Raw genomic sequence first — 24,817 nt, forward strand, 5'->3', positions numbered from 1 at the left:
TTCAAATCAAATAATCCTGTGCTTATATTTTGGAAAATAATAATAATATACATTATGCGGTATAATACAGGCTTTCACAATGATTCAAAATATCAAAAAAGTGCAACATGAGCAAAAGCAGCAAACACCAGTTTCAGGTACTTTGGAAAAGACGTACTGCAGCCTGACTGATCAAATCTAATAAGAAGTTCTGTTGTTCGAGTACAGCCAGTGTTAGGTGGAGTTCAAATAAGTTCATCATGAAGAAATGTTACCCATTATTGAGCATCATTAAGACACAGCTTATAAAGGCTGGCACTCACTATCAAGTGACTATGATCTTCCCACAGTGGCTGTGAAAAACTGTGAGGATGAATCTTTATTTAGTGTTAAAAGTTAAAAGTGTTAGGGTTGATGTCACCAGCAGGATTCGATTGAAGTAGGCCAGAGATTCATTCAAAGTCTGGAGGAATCTAATTTACCTTTTGTCACTTGATAACTGAGTGTCATCTGACTGTCCGAATAAGTGTTACCATTTAGATGACATCAACATCTAAAATTGAGATTTCTGCGTATTCTCATTTGACTGTAGTTGACTCCAAAAGCTGTTAATTAAGTAATAACACTGTATTTTTCTGCCCTTGAGAGATTAACCCTCAGCACATGTTGTGGGGAAGTGGCTCGTTTTTACAACGTCAGACCGAGCAGTTTTAAAACCAGGCAGTTTTAAAGAAATGTAAATTGTCTCATCAGTTCAGCGCACCAAAATTTATATCAACAGTTATAACAACTATAACAATTCAGTCGACAATTATTATTTCTACACTACTCTAATTACAGTTATTACCCAACACTGGGCGTAGTTTCCCTGTTGGTTTGTAATAGCAGTACAGGCAGAAATAAAGCAGTGGGCATGTGCAGTGATTTGTCCATGCAGAGCGGCAAACAAGGAGAGACATAAAGCTTGCCTCATCTCAGTGGTAACAGTGGTAACTAGTTGTAGAATTATCACCGATCAAAAGTCAGCAAAGTTCAAAATAAAACCGTTAACAAAAATAATATCACCATCAACGGCAGCAAAAGTAAAGAAAAACTAGACACGCTGGCTGACAACCAGTGAATGGTGATGTCTATTTACCCTGCATCTATCCTGCATCAGTACTGCAGTGCATTCATCTTGAGGACTGACCAACAGTACGGTTCATCTCTTTTTCACATGAAACATTTTAACTTGTCATAGCGACGACGACGACTAATAACATTAACCATGTTTCCCAATGAGCCATCACGCACCGGACCAAGGCCAAACCCAATGGAGCTATTATTAATATTACTTTTTTCACCAGTGTTTTCCTTCTCCTGCTACGACATGTTTGAATGCCGGGTGTGAAAAAGAATGATCGAGGGTATGCAGTGACATTTCCACACGCACATCCCTCACCAACATCAGAGCAGACAAAACAAACCTGCTATGGCTGCAAAGATCTGTAATATCTTCGCTCGGTTTTTTTTTTTTTGCTTATCGCGTTTTTTTTGTTTCACAGCTGACAGAAGTTGAGTGTCTGCTATTGCCACAAAGAGGCGGGGTAACCATGGTGATTTATGCATATAGAAACATCTCATGCATACCCTCTAGTGATGTAGCAGGTTACTGTTGGACAGAAAGACGATTTAAACTCATTCAAAACAATGATAACACAAGGTAAAGCTATTTCCCATAAAGGAGGGTGTTACTGTATACAAAAAGAAGCCACAATGGTTAGCTGAGCTGTTTGGCACATGAACAGTAATGATATGTTGGTAGGCATACACATGATTTCTATGACATTTCATAAGAAAATAGAAATGATAAAAGTCTTGAACAAAAGTCTATTCTGTATGTATGAATAAAAGTCCCCTGTTCAACATCTTCAGATAATCTACTGTTTTAATGCTGGAAAAAACAGATAAAGAAAAAAGAAGGCTCTGATATTGTGAGGTCCCATTTATGTTCTGGCATTGATACAGTCTTCTGAGGTCCAGTCTGTAATTTACAGCCCTCTGAGGTGAACAGTGTCACAGTAGTTGGAAGAGTAAAGTTTGTGGTTGATGTTGTGCTTCAATCTCATGATGAATGTCTCGGACAGAGTCAGACGCCCCCCTCTGGTCAGGAAGCAGATGGAAAATGTGGGTCTGTGCATGCGTGTGTGTGTTTGTGTGTGTGTGTGTGTGTGTGTGTGTATGCAGGGGTAATTAGGGAGAGAGTGAGCCAAATAAAAGACAAAAACAGAAGAATGGTCACAGGCGTCATCTATCCTCTGTTCTGATTGGCTCTCAGCAGGTCTCTCCCAAAATCCTGTGCAGGTCTTCAGGCAGAACACGCCCCTCTTCACCGCGACTTATATTCCTCACCATCCTGTAATTACGCAACACAACACAGCCTCAGAAAATGTCACCATTTCAACATACCTTAATTTCATCTCCATCTCCTGGCTCCTTTGCAGCAGAATTTTAAAGTGGCTCTAATCATCCTCTCTGAAAATACATTACCACATTCCTGACGACTCCTCGTGGAGCAGCTGGATGACATCACCGCAGTTAAAAATGATGTCATCAGTGCTGGCCATGCTGCTCTCTACCATGACTCTGTACCTCCCCGCCACCTGGAACAGAAGAAAGACAGGTAAAACCCAAGAGAGCAGTGCATTTCAGCACATCGACAACAGTCCTAACATTCCTAAATCTACCTCTAGAAATAGACAGATAGCCAGAGACATATATATATAGAGACTTCAGGTTCTATTGCAAACTATTGATTGTCGAGAAGGCAAGTATTAATCTAATATGAGCCCGTTCAGGGAGGAGAGGAAGCAAGAGGAGGATGAAGCAAAACAATTATTAACACTAACAGTCCCACCACCCATCCTGTAGGTGTCGGCAACCGATTGCTGTTAGGAGCCTGTGTGGCCGCGCGGCTTAGTGATCATAAATTCCCTTTTGGCATTAGAACAAATCATTTCTCCAGTACTACCTGTACAGTGACAATAACAGAACTCACCAGCGGAGCCGGCTGATCCTCCTCCTCATCTGAGTCTGATAGGTTGGAAAGGTCTGTAGCGCCCCAGTCCTCCAGGCCTTCGCAGATTGCCACCGAGTGAGCAGGGACAGGCCAACCTGCAGGTGACGGACAGCTGAGACAACTGAAAACTGTAGCACTATACTTTTTAATAACTCATTTTTATTTCACGATCTATTGGGCTACACAAAAATGACACACCCTACACCCCTACTGACCATTATCAAAGGTCAAGTCATTTTATTTTCAGAAAGATTAGATTACAGTCATGGTTTTTTCTCAGGTGTCCCAAAAAACCTCACAGACAACTTTAGCTCATTGCTGCTTGAGTCCAACAAAGAAAAGTGACTGCAGTTCAAAGTACAACTGCTTGTAATTAGTTACTGCAATTAGTTACTGTGCTACACAAATATACTTGCCTAGCCTTTTCATTAATTTGTTAAAGCATAAAAAAGAGCAAATAAAAAAATATTATGAAGTGCTCATTGGAAAAAATAATTGATTCGTGTGTTTATGTGTGAGTGCTCTGTTTTGTTTGACTGTCTCAGCGACTCACTGCGTCGAGGTGAGTGAACCACGGGGTCTGAGTGGGCGGGACTAGTGTGTGTTGACTCCTCCCCCCGGTGCCTGTAGGAGTGGCTTGTTGCAGAGGAGCTGTGAGGAACAGGGAGACACGCTGAGCAGCCTCCCACCGATGCGCCGCCCCACGACACACACATCTCTGATGCACTAAACAGCATCACCATGGGAACAACACACGACCACAACAAACAAAACGAACAACAACAACAACATTCACGGTGTCACAAAACAAGCTCATCCACATTCTGTAAATTAATACAGCATTCCATTTAGTTCACAATCACATATATTGCAGTGTCTGATTTCAAAGGATTTTTGAGTTTATAACACAAATATCAATTATATCAGAGAACACTGCAATATATGGAAATATTATTTTGAGTGAGTTTACAGTATTTTAAACAAAATCGGGCATTAGTGAATAATTCAGTGTGGTTTAACCTGCTTTAAGTAGTAGATGGGTGGAGTTTGTCTCATATAGCCCGGGATAAAGAGAAAAAATAATGTAATCACAATAAATTATTTGAAATTTATTTAGTCTGAATACATTAAAGTCGACCCATCTACTAAATAAAGAAGAAACTCTTAAATTACTTTGTGACCTAGAACTATATTATGAACACAAGTCCTTCAAAAAGTGTCATACATTCACAGTATCTCATCCTCCAGCTGTTACTCAGAATAAATTATTGATCATGGTTATTCCATGCTCAGATAGTTTTACAACTGAACTGAGAGTTTTTGTGAATGTATGTACTTAAAGGATAAGACTGGCGTTACTTTATATTGTCAACAAATCCCATGAAAATGCAAAAACCAAAAATCTAATATTTAATATTATATTTATATTATTAAATTTTTCAGAAAGGTTCTGTAATCTCCTAAAACAGCAGGACAATGTCATTTTTGGCAAATGTCGTGTAGGAGGAAACTGTGCATTTGTTGGGGACTACTTTCAGCCGCGGACTAATACACATTTGGTGTGCTAGTATTTGCAGCAGCAATTTAACTTACTGTGCCCATGTTTTTGCTAATAGGAACATATCACCCAGTGCAAAAGTGAGGCTAATTAATGTGTTTTTAATTGTCTTTGGACAAATATGGGTCTATGACACAGAGGAATAAGCTATATCAGGCTCTGACTGTACTTGTAAGTAGGATCAATTCATTTGTTGGTTTTGTTCTTTTCATGAAAATTGTTGACAATAGGAAACATACAGAATATCAACAGACTTTCCTTTAAGTTCAATATGTTCTTCAAAATGTGATCAAAAAATAAAAAATGCACCAATGTTGTTAATTTTCAAAATTTTCAAAATGACAGTGAGTCAACAAGTTGTTAATTGTGTCAAAAGTCCTTCATCAAATTCATTACATGCTAGCATGCTATGAGTAAACAGAACATTGGTATCCCCACAAGCACAGACAAACGTTCACACATATATTAGAACAGAAAATCTCCATTATTGACACTACCCTAGAGAACCAGTACTTTCAATGACTAACAAGCATCTCAGCAACAACAGTACAATTCTGGAAAACCTCTAACAGTTTTACCTGACTTGCACTTTGGCAGTTATCTCTTAAGAAACATCTGACATGTAGTACACTGTACTCACATTTATTATGATTTGTTCGCCCTGTAATGTTTCGATGCTTGGTTAACCCCAGGATCAATAATATAACTGTCAACACACTTAAGGACCTTTTGAAGCAGCCTGGCAATATGTGAATGCAGTGGTTCTCAATCATGGTGAACTGCTCTTCAAACCGTTGTTATAAAGCAAAAGTCATAAAAACTGAGAATAACTGCGCTGGTGCAAAAGGTTGTTTTAGATTCCGTGTGAGGCGCTCTCCATGGTGCTGAAACTCAGCATGGACAGCGTTAAAGCCTTCTTCAGGATTTGACAATGTAGTCATGTCTACCAACTCTCAAGGGTAATGACAAAGATGATAATACACAGATAACCATGATGCTAAGGTGGGGTGGCATGTGGGTGAAACTGAGGAGTTATATGATTGTCAAATAATTTCAGAAATTGAATTTTCATCATCAGCACTATCGGCGGGAGAAACCTTTTCCTTCATTTATCTGGTTTTAAATCAATTTCTGAATTGAGAATGGATTACAAATGAGTCTGCCCATTCTCACCATCACACACCAGGGGGTCACAGACTGACACAGAGGATTATAGGGGAGGTCATGCAGAGAGAATTACCTGTCAGAGGCGGGGTTGTCTGAAATTGGTAGAGGAGCCTCATCTGAGAGAAAGAGGAGGGACAGATGACACGGAGGCATGGCTTAAATTTAAGGAAATTAAAATATACAAAGTGTATTCTACCAAAAGACTTTTATACAAAGTGAAAAATAAAAAGTTAAAAAGTCAACTCTTCTGGAAAGCATCAACATTAAAGAGCATGAGCTTACAAAGAAAGAGGTTAAAAATAGATCATATTGCCTCTTAACATAAACATCAAATCAGACATTTCAAAGACAGAAGGAAACACAGAGGTAGCAACCGAATCATAACAACAATAGAAACCTTGACACAGTTTCTGCTGGTTGGTGAGAATTTTTCGAATCTCCGTCAGCCAGGCAACTTTAACCTCCAGTGTGGGAGCCTGGACAGACAAACACACACACACACACACACACACACACACACACACACACACACACACACACACACACACACACACACACACACACACACACACACACACACACACACACACACACACACACACACACAAAGGTTCAGAAACTGAAACTCTGTGCAATTAAAAAATAGATAGAATAGATTGAGAAGATGAAATACCTGAACTATGTACACTACTTCTCTGCCACTGTACCAGATCTCAAATTTCTTCACATCTCCTTTCACATTTTCTGTGATTCCCACTGCACTCATCTGCAGAGAGGGAGAGAGACAGAAGTCATTAATCTAACCTAATAACCTTGTCATGGTTATTGATTCGGCATGGTCACTCTGATTAGAAACTACAACCAAGGATTATGTTTGACAATCAAAGGCAGAACAATTCAATACAGCTTTGAAAATGATCAGTTAAGTCGGACATGATTTTAAGCATCGTACAGGGAGGATTTATTGTAGGGATGTTGAACTAGGTTGCATTGGATGTAGCTAGGTGTACCTAATAAAGTGAGTGTGTTATGTATTGTTACTCTGAGGCAGGATTTGAAGCTGTAGAAGGGTGTCCTGTCGTGATTGTCTTCGTCTCTGCGCTTGCAGAAGAGCAGGGCGTGGTCATAGAGGAAGAGATGTCTCTGCATGGGTTTGAACCTGGCCAGCTCTTTCATTCGCACCGCTGCCCTCTTATGGCTGATCCACACGCTGAAGCCTCCCTGCATCACCACGCGGCCCAGCTGGCTGAGGTCACCCTGGGACAGACGGACAGACGGACAGAAGGGACAGTAAGGCAAACCAACTGCACCTCCTTACACCCAACAGTATTGGTTTACAATGACATTTAGTAATGAGATTCAACATTATACTTCAAATTGCATCTAATTTAATCCACAGATACAGATGAATTGTGGAGCTATCTCCCAACTGGAAATAGTAATATTTGGTGATAGTAAATATATTGCAGTGGTTAGTGGATATACTGTATTTTGAACCTTTATTATTTTCTGTTTTCTTAACAGACGAAAACAGAAATGTCCACCTGAAGGAAGTTTTAATGGATGTTCCTTCAGTTCAGTGTCGTCCCAGTAAACACTAAATAAAGCCAGTTAATTGTAATGTTTCCAAGTATATAAAACTTTATTTGAGATTAATTTAGTAGTGGTCAATTTATGCCGGAGGTAACAGAGAATGGGAAACAGAATACTGTAGATTAAATAAGAAAAACAGAATAAATGAAAAACACTTAAAGAGGGAAAAATCATACATTCTTCCACCTGTAATGATGAAAAAAGTGTGAATATGTATTTGCAATTTACAGTTCTTTGTCTACCCAGACGCTCCTTCTATTATAGTCAGAGCAGAGCAGACAAAGTGATGAAAGCTTCGATTGGATCGTTTTATATCAAAGTATAATGACTTATCATAAATCTGGCATCCAGTGACATGATTGCCCACTCCGTCTTATTTATTGATCTGACCGGCTGGTACCTGATATCCAGTGATGGCTATCTGATGCATGGAGTCGTTGACAGACTTCAGTAGCTCCAGCATGGAGTCCAGCGCATCCTGGAGTTCACAGTGGTATCGCTGCTCCGTACAGTGCTTCAGCAGCTCCTGAACGAGGACACAGATACAGGTTGACAGGGCCGTGTTTTTCAGTTTATCTAATCTGGTTTGCCTCGATATCTGCCTGCATTAGCGTAAGTTTAAATGATCGCCTGCCTGTCTGCAACTCCACAAATCAGTTTTGTCTGGATAATCGGCGTCAATTTGTCTCTGTGCCTGTTTAAGATGTCTACTTGTGTCCATATAAGTGCTCTTATTTGTTTGTATCTAAGTCTATGTCCTTGTCGTTGATATAAATGTTCGTGATTGTTTGGCTCTCTGTCTCAATGTGTCTTCATCCATTCATCAATCTGAATGCAGTATTTCTTGTTTTCAAAACAAAAGCAGTTTCTGTGCAGACTGACTGACCACATGACTTTTTGGTCTCTACTCTATAACAATGAGAGTCAGCCATTCATGCACGTTTGCATCAAGGCAGCAAAATCTTTTGTAAAATTACTGTTCCTTATTTTTTCATGTGGCTTTCATGCAAAAAAAAAAAAAAAAAAATGTCAGGATTTTCTGATGATGGACGTGCAACTTCAAAACAATTCAAAACATCCATGTCATTGTATGAGATGCATTTCTGCAGGACTCTGCATCACTGACTGGCTGAGATGTACAGAACCTTGAGTAGCAGCTGGTACTTGGTGAGGCGTTGGACTGGTTTCAGGAGGTAAGAGTCCAGACCCAGCTTGTGGTCCAGCTTCTTCTGGCATTCCTGCCGAGCGAGAGAGAGAGAGAGATACATTTTTGACAGATTTTGCTGCCTGGAGGGCAGAATAGGCATAATTGGAAAATCATGAATTATTCTGTTCTGAAAATAAAAACAAAGCTGTCCTCAAGAGTATGCCTGCTATCAGCACTAATGCTGTTCGTCATGTATGATCAGGTATACAGTATACAGTATGTAACTACCTGAAAGAAGGGCGAATCAGAACACTGTCTCCATAGCAACTCAGAGCGAGGCTTGTTTTGGCAGTAACGCTCGTACACCTGGAACTTCTCTTTCTGAGCACACACGCACAAACACAAATGCACACTTAGATGTGTTATGTCATATCACTTCCCATTAATTCCTCATGTTTCTCCTCATGTTTTCTCACCCGCTGTAGGAAACAGGCCCCCGCCCTCTCAGGTGTCTCCAGGCATCTCTGCAGATCTTGAAGGAAGATCCTAAAAGGAGAACCCAAGAGGAAAATGAAAGGAAATTGGTTTGGCGTGAAAAGAGGGGGAGAAAAGGACAACTGTGGGACAGCTTGTGAGCTCGGTGTGTGTGTGTGTGTGTGTGCGTGCGCGTGCGTGTGCGTGTGCGTGTGTGTGTGTGTGTGTGTGTGTGTGTGTGTGTGCATGTGTGCGTGTGGCTTGCCTGCTGTGGAACTGGTAAATCTCTGGCATGTTGCCGAACAGAACGTCCTTCTGGCTGCGTAGAGCTGAAGGGAGAAGATAAGACATGGATGGGTCCTCCATTTCTGCCCTGTAGCCCTGATTAGAGGAGAGGGGAGGAGATAATAATAAGATATGAATATGATAGTAATGTGTAGTGAATTTAATAAAATGTATTAAGTGCATTAAAGTTTTAGATTAAATTTACTGAATTAAATTACATTGAGTTGAATTAATAAAATTAAATAAAATTAGATTCACTCAATTAAATTTAATTCAGTTAAATCAATTGAATTAAAACAATTAAATATTTTAAATCAAATTCAATTTACTTTAATTAATGAATTTACTAAAATCCAGTTAAATTAATTACATTAAATTAGACTTCATTAAATGAATTAAATATTACATTTTCATTTATTACATTTACTAATTTAGCAGTGGGAGCAGTGGGAGCATTATTATTATTGGTAGAAACTCACCAGCAGGGGGAAACCTTGGTCTAACCAAGACATCTTCTTTCCTTTCTCCCAGCATACCCTGCACTGTAAACTTACAAAAGCAATATGCTTTAAAACAACCTAAAACCAACTCACCAGAAGGACAGAGAGCAGCTCGTCCACATAGATCCTCTCTGTAGCTATCAGCTCCTTCATAACATGGCTGCAAAGAGTGAGAATGAGAGAAAAATAGATAAAAATTGAAGGCAGTGTCAACGTTTGCACTGACACTGGCAGAAAAAGAAGCTGGAAAAACCCCTGTATGAGTCACAGGCATATAGCTGCAAGAGTAGCGTCACAGGTCAAGCTTTAGGTCAGGGATCAGGAGAGACAGAGGAGAGATTGTGTACCGTGTGACCTGCTCTGGATTGTCCTCCACCTCTGAATCTGTTTCAGGACTGGGGCCATACATACAGCTGCGGTTGCCTTGGTAATCATGCATCACCTCGATCTGATGAAACACACATGAAACAAGTCTCTCAGCTTGGACACATTTCTGGCATATTTTAAAACCTATGACGTAACGCTGCAGATGTTTAGTTTTCCATATTTTTTGGCAGCTAACGCCCTAAATGCACTTACGCCATGCAGTTTAGACCATGTGCTTTGGACTGTTAAAATAGATCCATCTATGTCAAGTAATAGAGAACAGTAGGCTAATAACGTACTCTTGCACTCTCATGTGTGACAGGTGGTAGAAAATTTGGTATATTTATACAGCACTTCAAAAACAACAAATCCAATTAATCAAAGGTTCCTCACAGCAAAAACACAAAACACACACATACACACACACACACACACACACACACACACACACCTTGCGTTGGTTGTTGTTCCTCCTCGCGGCTCTCTTGCCAGGAAGCAGGTCAAAGGAAAACTTGGAGTTCAGGACGTTTAAGTCTACACCTGCAGAGTTTCACAGACCAAAGAGAAAATTCAGAAAGAGACAGAGCATAAGATATACAATAGGGTGTGTAGCAGGGTGTGTTAAATGCCGTGAGAAGGTATCTAATTTCCGTGGAAACAAATCTACACTCTGGATGTTAAAGGGATATTGGATGAGACGAAAAAACATTTTCCATGAAAGTGATTTTATTCTGCTTCTAATGTCAGAACCTTCTGTAAAATTATAATTAAATTCTTAGAGCAAGTGAAATCGCACCGGAAATTGATTCTGACTGTTTTCCATGAGAAAAGCCAAGAGGAGCGATGTGAGTTAAAGGGGCCATTTAAGAGGCTCGTACCATGTTTTGGGGAGAAGAGGGGTGACTTGCAGCGTTGCATGGTCTGCTCAGGTTCGGGTCTTGGGGCCACCAGCTGGATGGGTCTGACCTGCATATCCGCAAGCTTCCTCAGACACTGCTCTCTGTTTCGGATCATGGACTGCATGGAGTTCAGTTTCTCTGTTACCATGGAAATTTGGGACTAGAGACAAGAAGAAAGTGTACGTTGAGGTGGGCTGTGGGTCATCTGGGTGTTTGTGTGGGTAGCGGTTGGTTACCTGCAGCTGTGGGGTGAGTATGGCTTCAAACTCCAGGCTCAGCGTGTCCTGGCTGTTATTCAGGGCAGATGGCGCCCTCTCCTGGTGACAGCTCAGGTACTGCAGCGCCTCCTGAGCTCCCTCTCGAGTTTGGAACTTGTCCACCATCTGACTCGCCAGCAGATAGGCTCCGTCATCACACCAACGAAGCGCCTACACACACAAAAAACAAAATGCAAATGATTGGGTTTACTTAAACATTTTATGTTTTAAGGCACATTATACAGATTTTTTAATTTTATCAGAATAAAGAAAATAATTACTGGAGGAACTTTAACATTTGTCCTTTGAAGGTTTTAGCACAGACACAAAAGGGCAGAGAAACTAGAATACACAATTCATGATTTTTTTTTTATTGTTATTTCACGTGTAAGTCTGTGAGCGTGTGTGCTTGCCCTGTGTGTAAATAAAGCATTTTCTTACCTCTTCAAGGCGCCGCAGCAGGTCTCGTGCTCTGGTGAGCGAGGCCCGCTTGGTGCGTATGGCAGTGGTGATGACATCACAGTGATGCCGCAGCTCATTGCAGCGCTGGACAATGAGCGCCAGGGCGTAGTGGTGGTTGGCGGCCAACTGGTGACCGTGCAGGATCACCACCTGAGCACGATTCATCTCCTCCTGAGCCACAAACACGCGCACGGACACACATCAAGGTTGGGTTTCAAGGTTTTGACATAAAAGCAAAGACACTAATGACACACACTCTGCAGCATCTCAACCACGTGCATGTCGTTGTGTGTGCTTGTCTTGTGTCTTGTGACCTGAGCGTGTCTGTCCAGCGTCTCCAGGTCTTTCAGTAGTTGTTCCGTTTGAACCAACGTTGTTCCCATAGGGGCGATGTCCCTCTCCTGGGCAGAGAGCCGCTCCAGCACCTCGTCCATCTGTACACACAGAGGTAATCGTCACAACGTAACACAGAGTCAACCCTACGATTCGGTTAAAGGAAGACAGAGACAGACACCAGTCGTCACACCTGCTGGAAATTCATTTCATAGTGCAGCAGCTGGAGGTACTGCTGCAGCTTCAGGTGGTGTTTCTCAAAGAAGCCATCAAACGCCTCCTCCATGTCTCTCAGCTGAGCCAGGAGCCTAAAACACATATGCACATGTGACACACAAGGTCGGTGAAGGTCGAAGATTTAATATTAGGCTGCTGGTAACTCTCGTATTCACATTGTTCTTCACTTGTTCACTGATACTGTACCTCTGAACTGTGTCCATATCTCCCTGTATTTCCCTCTCCTCCTCTATGTCTCTCTTAGAGGCCTTGACAGTCTCCAGGTTGGACAGCAGCAGGCGCCCTTCTTTCAGCACGCTCCGGATATCATCCTGAGACAACAGCAAATGGAAGGTGAAATCATGAAACTGCACAAAACCAGCGTAAAGATAAACAGAAAGAGAAATCAAACACTACATGAAAAACTGCGGTAGAGAGTGAGAAGGAAAGGCGGCGGGGGGGCGGCAACAACCTTCATCTGTCGGTATCGGTGTGTGTGTGAGTGCAGCAGGAACTCGATGGCGTTTGCTTCATCTGGAAGTTCGGTCTCAGACAGCTCTGATCCGAAGCCCTGCAGGAGCTGGGCGATCTCCTTCACTGTCACCGCAAAGGTCTCAATGGACTGCAGATACACACACACACACACACGTTTCCACACATACAAAAAAACACACATGAACCCATATTGAACTTTTCAAATTCATGTGAGTTTGAGCCGAGTAATCATCTGCCACTGAGATATCACGGATCACAGTTCTTCATGACGTTGGCGTCTTGTGCTAACATAGCTTCAACCAAGCTTCAACTTCTCTGTATTCAAAATCAACCTGCCAGGCTGCTCTGGTGGATCGACTTTAGAGCGACAGAGGAGCGTACCGTGCGGAGGACGATCCAATCGCTTTGGCAATACTCCACTTTAGCAGTGAAGTCGGATGTCAGGTGGTTTTCATCGATGTAGCGCAGAAGGTCACCGACTGAGCGCAGCATCACCACCTAGAAACACAGAAAAAACAAGGCGTCTCACAGCCAACCAGCCCACACTGAACTGTGTTTGAAATTTTAACGAATGAAGAAATGAACTGTTCCGGTACTTTATATTAAAACAGGCAGGAGGATTGTGTGTTGAGTGGAGCAGAGACTGTGTGGATTGTGCTGCATCAGATTTAGTAAAATATAAAAATACAAATCTTCTCCCACTCCTCAATCGTCATTTTTCTCCCTCTGTCTCACCGGCATCTTTAACAGGAAGTCATCCTGGCTGAAGCGAAATCCCAGGTCAGTGCTTGAAGATGGACTGGGGGCGGAGCTTAACAAGCTGGTGGGGCGGAGCACCAAGACCAAATGCAGATTGCCTGGAAATGAGGTCTGAAAAAGGAAGTGTGTTATTTTATTTGTTTACTCAACACTGTAATATTGTCAGAAACTGTAGGAACTGGAACAGGGGAAAAAGTAGTGTTAGCACAAAGGACCAGAGGAGAGTTAATAAACATGTTTAAGACATAAGACAAATGTCTTCAAATCCCTTCTACCCCTCCATCATTGAAAAGAATATAGCACTAATGTAAGTTGCACCACTGGATCAGGATCGTTAGCTTTTTAGTGTCATACATCACTCTGCACGGTGAAGGTTGAACATCTAAGATGAATAACAACAATCAAAACACATCTCTGAGTGGATGGGGGTCATTAAAAATTAATAAACTCAAGATCTCTCTCTAAGGCAACCGCCAACATCGCAGAAAACTCACCTCATACTCCCTCGTTGTGTTTAACACATAATTCAAATCTTTTTCATACACACTAAACGTTTAAGAGTCAATTAAAGGTAAATGAACCAACTACACTTGCTTCAGAAAGTATTCAGCCCCCTTCATTTTTGGAATGCTTAATTGTTTTGTAGCTATAATTTTAAATGGATAAAATTGGCAGTTTTGTCCATCAATCTACTCTCAATAATCCATAATGACAAAGTGCAGATTTATCAAAAATCTAACTTTCTGGAGCCACTGTATTATGATAAATAATGAATCATTCTGATTATTTCTCAAATAAAAATCCCCAACATTTTCTTGTTGCGTCTTTTTAAACGTGAGGATTTGATGCTTTTCTTTGCCACAGGTGAAAGTGAACTGAATTTCTGAACTCAGTTCTGAGCTGTTGGTCAGACAAAACAAGACATTTGAAGACGTCAACTTTGACTGGAAAACTATTTTTTAAACACTTTTTTAGAAAAAGGGATAAATTGAATAATGAAGAAAATAACTGGCAGCACTACAGTGACCTCTCGTGACCCCCTGTATGGAACCATCTGCACTTGTTTGTATTTCCACTCGTTTATTCAACTTCCTCCTTTGATTCGTCACCCGTCTGTATTTCCAAAAGCTTTACTGGGCCTTTTTTTCACAGCAGACATTTTGAATTATCATAGAGCACAGGTGTTACTTAAAACAATGGCTCTGTTCTTTTCGAGCGCCCCAGTGAAACATGACAAAGCGCCAGTGAGCCAGTGGGCAAAAAACCAGCACCGCCAATACCACGTATCCAATACACCTGTGCTTCTCCTGGCTCTGACTGTAAGGATTAAGTGTTGCAGAAAGAAAGTATGTCAGCGTAACAATGGGGATTTTTTTCCTCCACCGCATCTCTGGACCATGGCAGACGTGTACAGTCAGGGGAGTGGGGGAGTCAGTCTGTCAGTCAGAAGCATTGACAGCCGAATGGTGTTAGTCGTGCGGCCTAGCAGAGCTCGACACAGCATCAGCATCTCCCTGTGTCAGTCCGTGGAAGGTCTTTTGCTCTCCACAGCACTTCAGCAGGTCTGACATTCTGCCCGTCTCACTCACTCTGCTCCTCTGTCACTCTTCACGCTATCGACTGTCATCCCTCCGCATGCCCTCACATGTCCTCCCTCGTAGCACAGACTGTATTTGTTTGTCCTCTGCGAACACAGAGCTGTCATCGTCTACACTATTACTCTCACAAGATGTTACAGCGTCAGTTACAGTGGGAATTAGTCTAAATATGTTCTGCTCATTTTTACTTTGCGGCTTTGTGGCTCTGTTTTTATTCATTTCTGCAGCAGAGAATTTACCAGATTTGCATATCGTTATCATGTTTGGTTGAAAATCATAATCTGTAAACTCAGTGGCACAAGGATAAACAGCCAGTTTGGACAAGTGACTAGACCGCTGAGCAGATCACTAATCAACCACCGCTCTTTTCTCACCTGCTTCGCATGTTTTCCAATCACCTCTGTCTCCTCTCCCTTCCTCCAAACTATCTACTGTCCACAGTCACCGCATTTCCTCTGGTGTTTGCACAGATCATACAGCCTGAGGACTTATTATTAACCATGAGGAAGACTTTTAAACTTCATATAAAACTCCTCCACTCCACAACAACTGGTAGACCTGAGAGGGAAAGTGTACTCAGGTGCACCAGATGTTATAGATTCACATCTGTGCATATCCTGTCTCCTAATGACCAAGATCCCATACATTTCTCTGGCCCAGTGTACCGATGATACGTTTTTTTTTTTTTTTTTTTTACAACTGAACAGAGACAAAACATAATTACTCATCTTTGGCGCAAAGACTCAGAGACAGAAGACAGAAAACTGCAGCTCTGTTCATCTCTGTTCTGTCTAGTTTGTGTCATCATAAGACTAAGACTGAGAAATGAATCCATATATTTATAGCAAGTAGATTAAACTACGGTAACGATCTATTCACTGGCCTCCAGAAATCAGCTGGTTTAGTCTGAACATACTGTCTTACGCCTACGCTGACTCACTTAAAACTAGAATTGATTTGAAAGTTCTGCTGCTGGTATAAAAAGCTCTAAATGACCTTGCACCTCGGAAAATAAAAGACAAGATAATTAGATAGAAACCGGCAACAACTCGCAGGTCCACAGGCAGTGGTCTTTGATCCCTTCTTCTCACTTGCTCTAAAGCGGAAGAGCTGCCTTTTGTATTCATCCCCCAAGTACGTTTTGAGTTATTTGTATTTTCTGCACTGATTTTTTGGCACTTCTTTGATTGTGTTGCGACTGTATTGTCGCTTTATGTAAAACACATTTTGTGTTGTCTTGTGTATGAAATGTGCTAGAAATGAAACTTGACTTGACTGTTAAAGCAGCGTGGCTTTCGACACACATCCTTCACATTATCCCCAACTATAACGCACAGGTTACACTGTCCAACTGCAGGAACAAGGCTACAGGTATATTTCACTGACAGTGGCAAAGGAAACTTTCTGTGCTCTGGTGTCATCATCACAGCTACTGAGGTTTTGACCTTTAAACCACACACGGCTCACCTGAGGCAAAACACACAACTGTCTCTCCCAGAAGCCCATTGTAGAAAAAAAATAATGCACGTTAAATATTCTTTCAAGTCGTCATAGTGAGCCTGTACTTTAACTCCTAATGCAACCATGATGGATGTTGTTGGATGATTGCAGTCATTTCAACACATCTGCATCCCACAGCTGCATTTACATTCGTGAGTATTTGAGTCATGTTCCCAAATCTGTTACATAAAGCTGCACAACTTGAACACACTCCACACTTATAGACTGCAGTGCTAAAGCTTAAACATACACCCTCCCGCTGTTCTGCACCTGCAGTGGCAGTCCAAACACACACACACGCGCACATACACACACGAGCCCCATTTGTCATTGGCCTGTCCTGCTCCCCTACACAGACTCCTAAAACTGAACTGCCATCTGAATCTGACCAGGCTGTTCACCGAGAGGCTTGTTAAATATCTCACACACTGCATCTCATTGCACTGCACTGAGGACACATCCCAGCCTCTGTGTCGCAGTACTGTGTGTGTGTGTGTCAAGTGTGTCAAGAACAGCCCGTCTAGCTCTCCTCATCTCTCTGCTGCAGTATCCTCGCCGCCCCGTTTCAAGCCTCCCACAACCTCCCCACCTCCCTGCGGAGCTTACCGCGGCCCGGCGCAGACGGGGGAACCCCCGCAGCGGGTTGGACTCGGCCATGGCTTTTGGCGTTTCCCTGTCCTTCCCGGGCCCGGGAAGTCTGCTGCGGGACGCGGTGTCGGGGGCGAGCAGCCGCAGCGATGGCACCGTAACCTACACTGCAGTGTCCGGGCGGGCCGAGCGGCGCGCTGAGTGCGCACCTCAGCAGACGCACTTCTGCTCTGGACCACGATGGCGGGGTGTGTTTCACTCACCTGACGTCAAAGCCCAAATAAGTTACCGCTCCAAAGCGCAAAATGTCCATGTGAGCATCAGTGAAGTTACCGGACTGGACTATGATTTGCGTCTATTGTTTCCAAACAAGATCCAATGAAACACTGAGAGTCACACAATATAAAGAGAGATGGTCAGAGTGCTGTTGAACCACTTACTGGATCCGCTAGATGGCGCTAGATATTTAGGAGATAGTGAGAAGCCACCTCTGGCTCACCTTTTGGCCTGATCGGGTTAACCAGTTAAAGTGCAAATTAATGGGCCCCTATATTGCCAAGCTCCCCCACCCTCTGTGCCTGCAGAGCCCCATCAAATACAGAGAGCAGATGATGAAAAAAAACTTCATAATTGTGCTTACAGACCAGTAGCCTATTATGCTGAGATAATTGGGACCAGTTTTTCTGTGCATAAATTAGCTTGTGGTCATTTTTGATGAAATACAACTTTAGGGATATGAACCATATGAGCACAAACAAAAATAACTGAGGTCTTAAAACTAAATTTTGACTGATAGGCCCCTCTGCAGGACATGAGATTAGTCAAAATATGGAGGACACGCTTCATTTCTATTATCTTAGATACTTTAGTGATTTCCATGTGTTGTATTTGCAACAAACACACAGTAACACACAGTGAACTTCTGTATTTATACTATTTCACCTGTACATTATGTCACATTGCCTCATCCCATTCGATCTAATTTTGTCTTGTTCATGTTTTTATACTCACCAGGCTTTATTTACCTCATCAGTCTGTCCTAACCCTTGAATAATTGATGGTGCTGGTTTTGCCCCTTGGCTGACACTCACACACATGAGGCACTCACATCTTTAGTGTGTGCTGAACTGAAAAACGGCTCAGCTGCCCACAGTGCCCTCACCCACTCATCCTAAATAAAACCTCTCAGCACATGGGGACATTGCCAACTTGGGCTTTGCTGACCAGGTGCTAAAATGGGATTTGTTTCACTCTATAAATGAAACACATAGAACAGACGTGACCATGTGACCATGTGTTTTTGTATTGTGCTGCAAGGTTTGGGTTATAATGAACACAAAAACAAAACTGTTCTCGCGTATGAGCAAATTCGTCACATTGACAACAGGACTGGAAAAAATAAATCCAAGTAACTCTTTATACTGAATTCAAATGGTCCCTCAGGTACATGCCACCTGTCTTAATTACTTATGCATAGTTACCCAATCACTGCATTTTCCCCAGTGTGTGGTGCAGAGACAAGAGAATAAGTTAAAATAATACGATCACTTTAATAAAGCTGCATTTCAAGTTTTGTTTTGTCATTCAGCAATATTTATGGTAGCTATTTCAGTATGAGCTTACAAATATAGTGAATTATACACATCAAGAAGACTGTGTGTGTCTGACTCTCTGCAGGTTTTCAAACTGAAATTAGATATTTAGATGAAATACAGTTAAATGTCTTTTCTGTATTTCTCTTATCATCTGTGTTCAGACAACTTCTTTCTCTCTGTCAAACCAAACCAAGGATGGCAATGCAGTGGGTTTTTAAACATGTATTTTGACTGTTAAGATTTGATTCTGTATATTTGTGTATATTTGTGTTTTGATTAAAATTGCACATACCACATTATTATTTTCTGATAGTTCTTCATATGTCAGTGATTCCAAAGTCTCTTCTCTCTCCCTCTCTTAATTAATTGAATACAAATGAGTGTGACCTTTTGTCACTCAGTCATGTGCTTAATTGGGATCCTTCTCAGAAAGAATGATACTGTCACGTTGTGTTTAGGCTGAAGATCAAAAGGCTGAGAACCTGAGAAGCTGCACAGATTCCTGGAAACAAACTGCAGAGCAGTCAAAACAGTGATTAGTTCGGAGGTGATCTGTTCAAATAAAACCTGAACCTACTTTTGTGTTTTAGTTTAACTTTGGCTAGTGTTGAGGCGGTAAGAAAGTTTATGTAACCGTGGAAATGTTTGTCTGCTTCATTGAATAATTGACTTTGTTTTCCCATTGCATCACTCAGATTGAAACAACCTGAACAACCAAATCCCCTGCGAGCAAACAAACACCGTTAAGCCACAGACGTTACAGCACGGTAACCCATTGCCTTGTGGGGCGTCATGGTGGCCAAGAGGTCTCTCTGCTGACCATGGCTGGATTCCAGTGAAGGCCTTTTGACACATCCCGTTAACTGCTTAATAAATTAAATATTTCCATTTTATTTGATTAAATTGTATTTTTTTTTAAAACATCACCCAGTTGCCTTTATTGCTAAATGAAACCCCCAAGCCATCTGAACCAGTATATTTTCAACAATCCCCTTAAACTGGCCCTCATGTTCTCTGTCTTCAACATTAAAGAAAATATTTCTGCATGTGCCTGTTTTAGCACTTCACAAGAAAAGACACCTCTTATATGGCTGCGTCAGTGCATCGGTTGTAAAACAGCTTGGCTGGCTTGGTGTCTTTGTCAACTTTAACATATTGACTGGGAATTAAAATAAAGTTCTGCAGATTTGACCTTTCAACAGCTTGTTATAATGGACCTGTCAAAGGATTGGTGGGGTTTCAAAGGTCAAAAGGGAATCTATCTGGCGATTCTGCCTAATCTCTGGCACGGTCCTGAGACACCGTTGAATAAGGCAGCTTACTCTGACGTTGCCACCGATGCTCCCATCATCCGCACCGTAATGGGACTGGGAGCCCTTAATCTGCTGAGATCAGACAGACTGAAACAGTGAACACAAAGACCTACAGCTGTTACTTTACACACTTCTTTGCACTTTACCCGATTATTCCAAACGAAAGCTTTGAATTGTTGTTCAGATGTGTTGGTTCCTTGAAAATATATACTGTGAGTATTGGTAAATTGGACACTTTTGAAAAAATACTTCCCAATTACTTAACCCCTAACATGTTACCACTCTAAATATCTTGAGACTTATTCTGTAAGAAAATCTAAAAATTATGGTGTTTTTTTATACAATACAAAACATAGCCACCATTCGAAACAACGCCATAGCATTTCCCGCATGAACTGCAGTGAACCAATGACAGCCTCAAAAAACAAAACCTTGTCAGTACATAGAGTGAGACATTGAAGCAGCATTACTGGTTGTGCTAATGCAGCCGCTGCCAGTTACAAGCTAACAAGCTAACAAATAACATGAACAAATAAAAGATGCGAACTACGCTTACGTTCTGATACGTCTGCTAGTCAATGATTTTTGTGCACAACAAACTCCTCATCTGAGTCCAATGTTTCCTTTAACACTAATGCGCTCTGGCAGAAAACTCTGAAGGCGAAATTTTCTCGCGTGCGCTAAAACGTGGCTATGCCAGCTCTGTAGCTTAGCTCCAGCAAGCTATAGCTGATAACATATTCATGAGAAATTATATTTAATAGTTTAGAAAAGTTGTCTCTCTCATGACACCATGTATTTCGTGATCTTTAAAAAACATATTTCCCCCATCAAAATTACTGAAAGCAAAGTCCCATTTTAACAGGCTAGTGGCAAAATGGGATACTATCAAAACTGACATTTCTCAGACAGGTGAAAGTAGTATGTAATTAATTCATAGTAATTTTGATGCACAATTGCATCCCATCAAAATATACTGGAATTAAACAATGTGTATTTAATAGTATAGTATAGTATTTATTAATATTTTTATAAGCTCAACCATTTTTATGTCAAAACACTATGTCACTGTGATTCGTGGATCACACTGACACACTGGAAGTGTCAACTGCACATGATACCACATGTGTCATATTCATATGTCCATTTTTCCTTATCAAATGCCTTTTCAGCAATGTATTCCTTGAAAAAAATATTCTTAGAAAAGCTTAACTATCCCAATTTACCAGATGTCACAACAGGCAGTTAAAATAAAAGCTTTTCTTTATTGTCGTCTCTTTGATCAAATACGCATACTTCCCTCATTTACTGGTGGGAGAAATGTGTCTGAAGTTTCACATTGTTGATTAGGCAATAAGGAAAGGTCACAGCTAAGATGCAGCTCACAGATAAATCAGGCTAATAATAGCAGTTTGAAAGGCTATTATTAAACATAAGTGAACCAACACATATAGCAGTAACCCTTATGTCATGATAAATCCAGGCCTTTTTGACAAAAAAAAATCACGATGCTCTTTCTCAGAGAAATTAACCCTGATTTTAAAAAGGTTATGACCCTGATTTATTCTCCCTTCAGAATTAAAGGAAACTTGATTGGTTTGTGGAGGAGCAGAGGGGGATTATCAGCCTACTACAACCATAGCCATGTGGCGACTATGTAGTTGTATGGCTGTCCCTGTGATTTAGCTGGCTGGTATTTTTAAACCCTTTGTAGTCCAAAAAAGCCATCCACTGATTGCTTAACTGGATTATGAGGCAGGCAACGACAATAATAATGGACCGGTTAAACCCGAAGGATGCCGACAGAGTGGCTGTAGGTATAAAAGGGGAGCTCAACTGTTGCAGACCGCACTTTCAGCTTACCCTGACACACTCTACCAAGATCCTAGACAGCTGAGGAGAGGTAAGTCTTCCTTATGTCTTCTCCTTCTGGATGGATGAATGGATGGATGGATGGATGGATGGATGGATGGATGGATGGATGGAAGGATTGATGGATGCCTAATGAGGAAAAACAATGGGCTCATGCTTGAAAGATTACATACAACCATGGTGGTTCAGGGTCGCTGATGTGTATTTGGGTATGTTGGTACTCAACCTGATTCCATTACACTGTAAAGTTTTTTGCAGGCTATCATATACACAGTTTCTAAAAGGGGTTATATGGTCCATTTCAATTTCTACAACAGATAATGTGATGCCTGTTATGGGCAAATCATTACACCAGCCTGGTCACGAAACGTAATGCATCTCTGTTTTTGGATTGTATTAAAGCAACATAAAATATTCATAGTGCTTTTACAGTTAAACCCTGATTGAAAGCTTCAAGTGCTGCCAGATAATAGATTAGTAAAATAAACAAATCACCTGTCTTCTGTAGTTTTCCCTGTGTGAAATGCTGTCGGAGGATAAACTGGCTAAATTGAAGGAGAGATCTGACATCAAGTCTCCAAAGTTATCTGCAGACAACAGCCACCATCAGTTGTGCTAAACTGAGCAATGATCATAAGAGAAAATTTACCCCGTATTCATTCAAAATATTAGATTTATTACTGTTAATATTATATTACTGGATAGGTTGAGAAGCAAGAATCAAAGAAAAGCTTGATTTAATTCATTAACATTTAAAGAAGGTATTTCATAACACTCAGCCACTCAGAACTGAAGGAAGCAACTGTGCTGTTCCTCTACATGGTGCTGAAATGTACACAGCCCATGTTCCTGAATCCACACAGTTGCTTTGAACTGGAGGTTCCTTCTGAACCAAACAAGTCACCCTTCTCCTCCATGCATGTACCCACCACAGCAATCTCTGGGTATGTCCATATTCACTCTCTCGTTCCCTTTCCACCTTAAAAAAAAGCTGGTAACTGTATCATTAAGTGATCCCCAATATTAGGATACGTCACCTAATTCGTACAGTGTTGCATTAATAGTTAACTTTTACAGCTGCATGCAGAACTCGCTAATAAGTAAGACCAAACAGTCTAAGGACAGTAGATGAAGCCTCAAAGTAAAGCAGGTAAACACCTCTGACGGCTCTCCAGTTGAATTTGAAATATTGATCAACAACGATACAAATACTCACAACTCTTTTAACCTTTCTGTTATAATCCTAGAGTTATAGAGGGCTACTGTTAGGACTTAGTGTCTCATTAACTCCAGGAATACTACAGCAAGTCACTGAATGGATTTTATCCATTTAACCGTCCTTGAACAGTCAACTCGACTTTGGCAGCTGCTGTTTCATTTGAGGGAACACACTGTGACATAATCTGGAGTGCCATGTAAATCTGACTCAGAGTTGCAGTGTGAGGCCTGTGTCTATGGGATGGGAGCCTGTTAGAAGATACACAATAACAGTTAACAGCTTTAGCCCAGGAGCCCCAACACTGATGGTGTAATCTCATCCCAAAGGATTAACCTTCTGTACCTTCAAAAGAAAAAACATTACTCCAGCTGCCTAAGAGGTGACAGTTGGTGAAGGATCAATGTCTTAATCCCAATAACTGACTGATGCTGCTGATGATGCTCCTAACAACATAAAGTTACATCTATTTTTTTCTTTCCTCCCAACAGAAACCCTCATAAAATCATCCAGAGATGGCAAAGTAAGTGTTGTTTTCCTGTTGTTATTGTCCATCTGTCGCCCAAAAGTAGTTCTCTTAAAAATCAAAGCAATGCAACTTCCCAAATATAATAATCAAAAGTGTACTAATGGGAAGCTTGGTATCTTTTCATGAAAACAAATGGAAAGACCCAGGTCAGCCAACTCCTAGAAGTCACGAGTAGTTTAAAAGTATTTATTTAAGGCTCGTAAAGGCTTAGTCAGTTGATGCGTCAGTTCAGACGGGGTCTCAAGAATTATCTTTCTGGGATCACACTGGTAATCAGCTCTTTGGGCACCCTGTTGCACCATTTGTAGCTCCCTCACCTGGGCGTGCCTTTCAATCCAGGCGAAATGAGGTAAAGCTGCTCCACACTTAGCTATTCCTAACTGGATAAAAGGAATAAGGGATTACAGGCCCTTCTGCCACTCGCCAAGGAAACTACTTTACCTTCAGAGTCTAAAACTAATCATTATTTTATCTGATTAATCCAGACAGTTGCATTCACAAGCCACTTACTGGAAGATATGATGAAGGATGGAAAATTATAAATACAGATTGATAGATTAAAACCAAATAGTCCTAAAGTGTTGTTTCTCTTCCTATTTTTCACAGGGTTTTCAAGAAGACCAGTGGAAACGGAGGGGTAAGTCTACACTTGATGATTTGGATTGATTTTTTTCTCATGTTTTGGTTTGCATTGTTTTTTTTCATCAATGGAAAATTAATGAAACTATCAACAGAGTTTGAAACACTCAGCTGTTTTCCTTTCTGTCTTCTTAGCTGACCCTCTACCTGGGGAAGAGAGACTATGTGGACCATATGTCCTCAGTGGACAAAGTTGGTACGTTCCTTCTCCAGCGTGTGCATGTGTCTGTCAGTGTGCAGCTGCTTGAGGGTGATAAATATAACATTTTTCTGTAATACCGCTTCCTTTACAGATGGTGTTGTAAAGCTGGACCCAGCAGACTTTGGAGACAGAAAAGGTAGCGTCATTAAAAATTCCCATTTTCAAAGCCGTAGAAATACAAAACCTTCACAAGTCCCTTGGAGATGCAAGATACAAT

The 24,817-nt window shown here is 41.2% G+C and overlaps 2 protein-coding genes across 3 annotated transcripts in view; one reads left to right on the top strand and one right to left on the bottom strand.

The window, feature by feature from the left end:
* LOC130182111 (proto-oncogene DBL) lies at positions 1 to 17,655 on the bottom strand. Of its 2 annotated transcripts, none has more exons than XM_056396718.1 (26): positions 17,253 to 17,655; positions 13,525 to 13,659; positions 13,171 to 13,287; positions 12,767 to 12,916; positions 12,502 to 12,626; positions 12,272 to 12,386; positions 12,060 to 12,179; positions 11,725 to 11,916; positions 11,263 to 11,454; positions 11,006 to 11,186; positions 10,579 to 10,667; positions 10,109 to 10,209; positions 9,855 to 9,921; positions 9,242 to 9,357; positions 8,979 to 9,048; positions 8,791 to 8,883; positions 8,501 to 8,593; positions 7,756 to 7,881; positions 6,804 to 7,019; positions 6,436 to 6,528; positions 6,160 to 6,238; positions 5,836 to 5,878; positions 3,591 to 3,688; positions 3,017 to 3,132; positions 2,509 to 2,621; positions 1 to 2,374 (listed from the first exon to the last, which is right to left on the bottom strand). In XM_056396718.1, the coding sequence occupies exons 1-26, from the start codon at positions 17,301 to 17,303 to the stop codon at positions 2,293 to 2,295; spliced, it is 2,973 nt and encodes a 990-aa protein (XP_056252693.1). In that variant the 5' UTR covers positions 17,304 to 17,655; the 3' UTR covers positions 1 to 2,292. The 2 variants fall into 2 exon arrangements, with proteins under 2 accessions (XP_056252693.1, XP_056252692.1); XM_056396717.1 differs by having other exon boundaries at positions 3,591 to 3,763.
* The window catches only part of arr3a (arrestin 3a, retinal (X-arrestin)), an 11,100-nt gene continuing 3,584 nt past the window's right edge, over positions 17,302 to 24,817 (top strand). The window contains exons 1-4 of the mRNA XM_056397939.1: positions 17,302 to 17,435; positions 24,339 to 24,396; positions 24,534 to 24,594; positions 24,692 to 24,736. Coding sequence (XP_056253914.1) covers positions 17,302 to 17,435; positions 24,339 to 24,396; positions 24,534 to 24,594; positions 24,692 to 24,736 — 298 coding nt within the window. The remainder of the gene's footprint in view (positions 17,436 to 24,338; positions 24,397 to 24,533; positions 24,595 to 24,691; positions 24,737 to 24,817) is intronic.

The sequence above is a fragment of the Seriola aureovittata genome, chromosome 15, assembly GCF_021018895.1.
Source record: "Seriola aureovittata isolate HTS-2021-v1 ecotype China chromosome 15, ASM2101889v1, whole genome shotgun sequence".
Lineage (NCBI taxonomy): Eukaryota > Metazoa > Chordata > Actinopteri > Carangiformes > Carangidae > Seriola > Seriola aureovittata.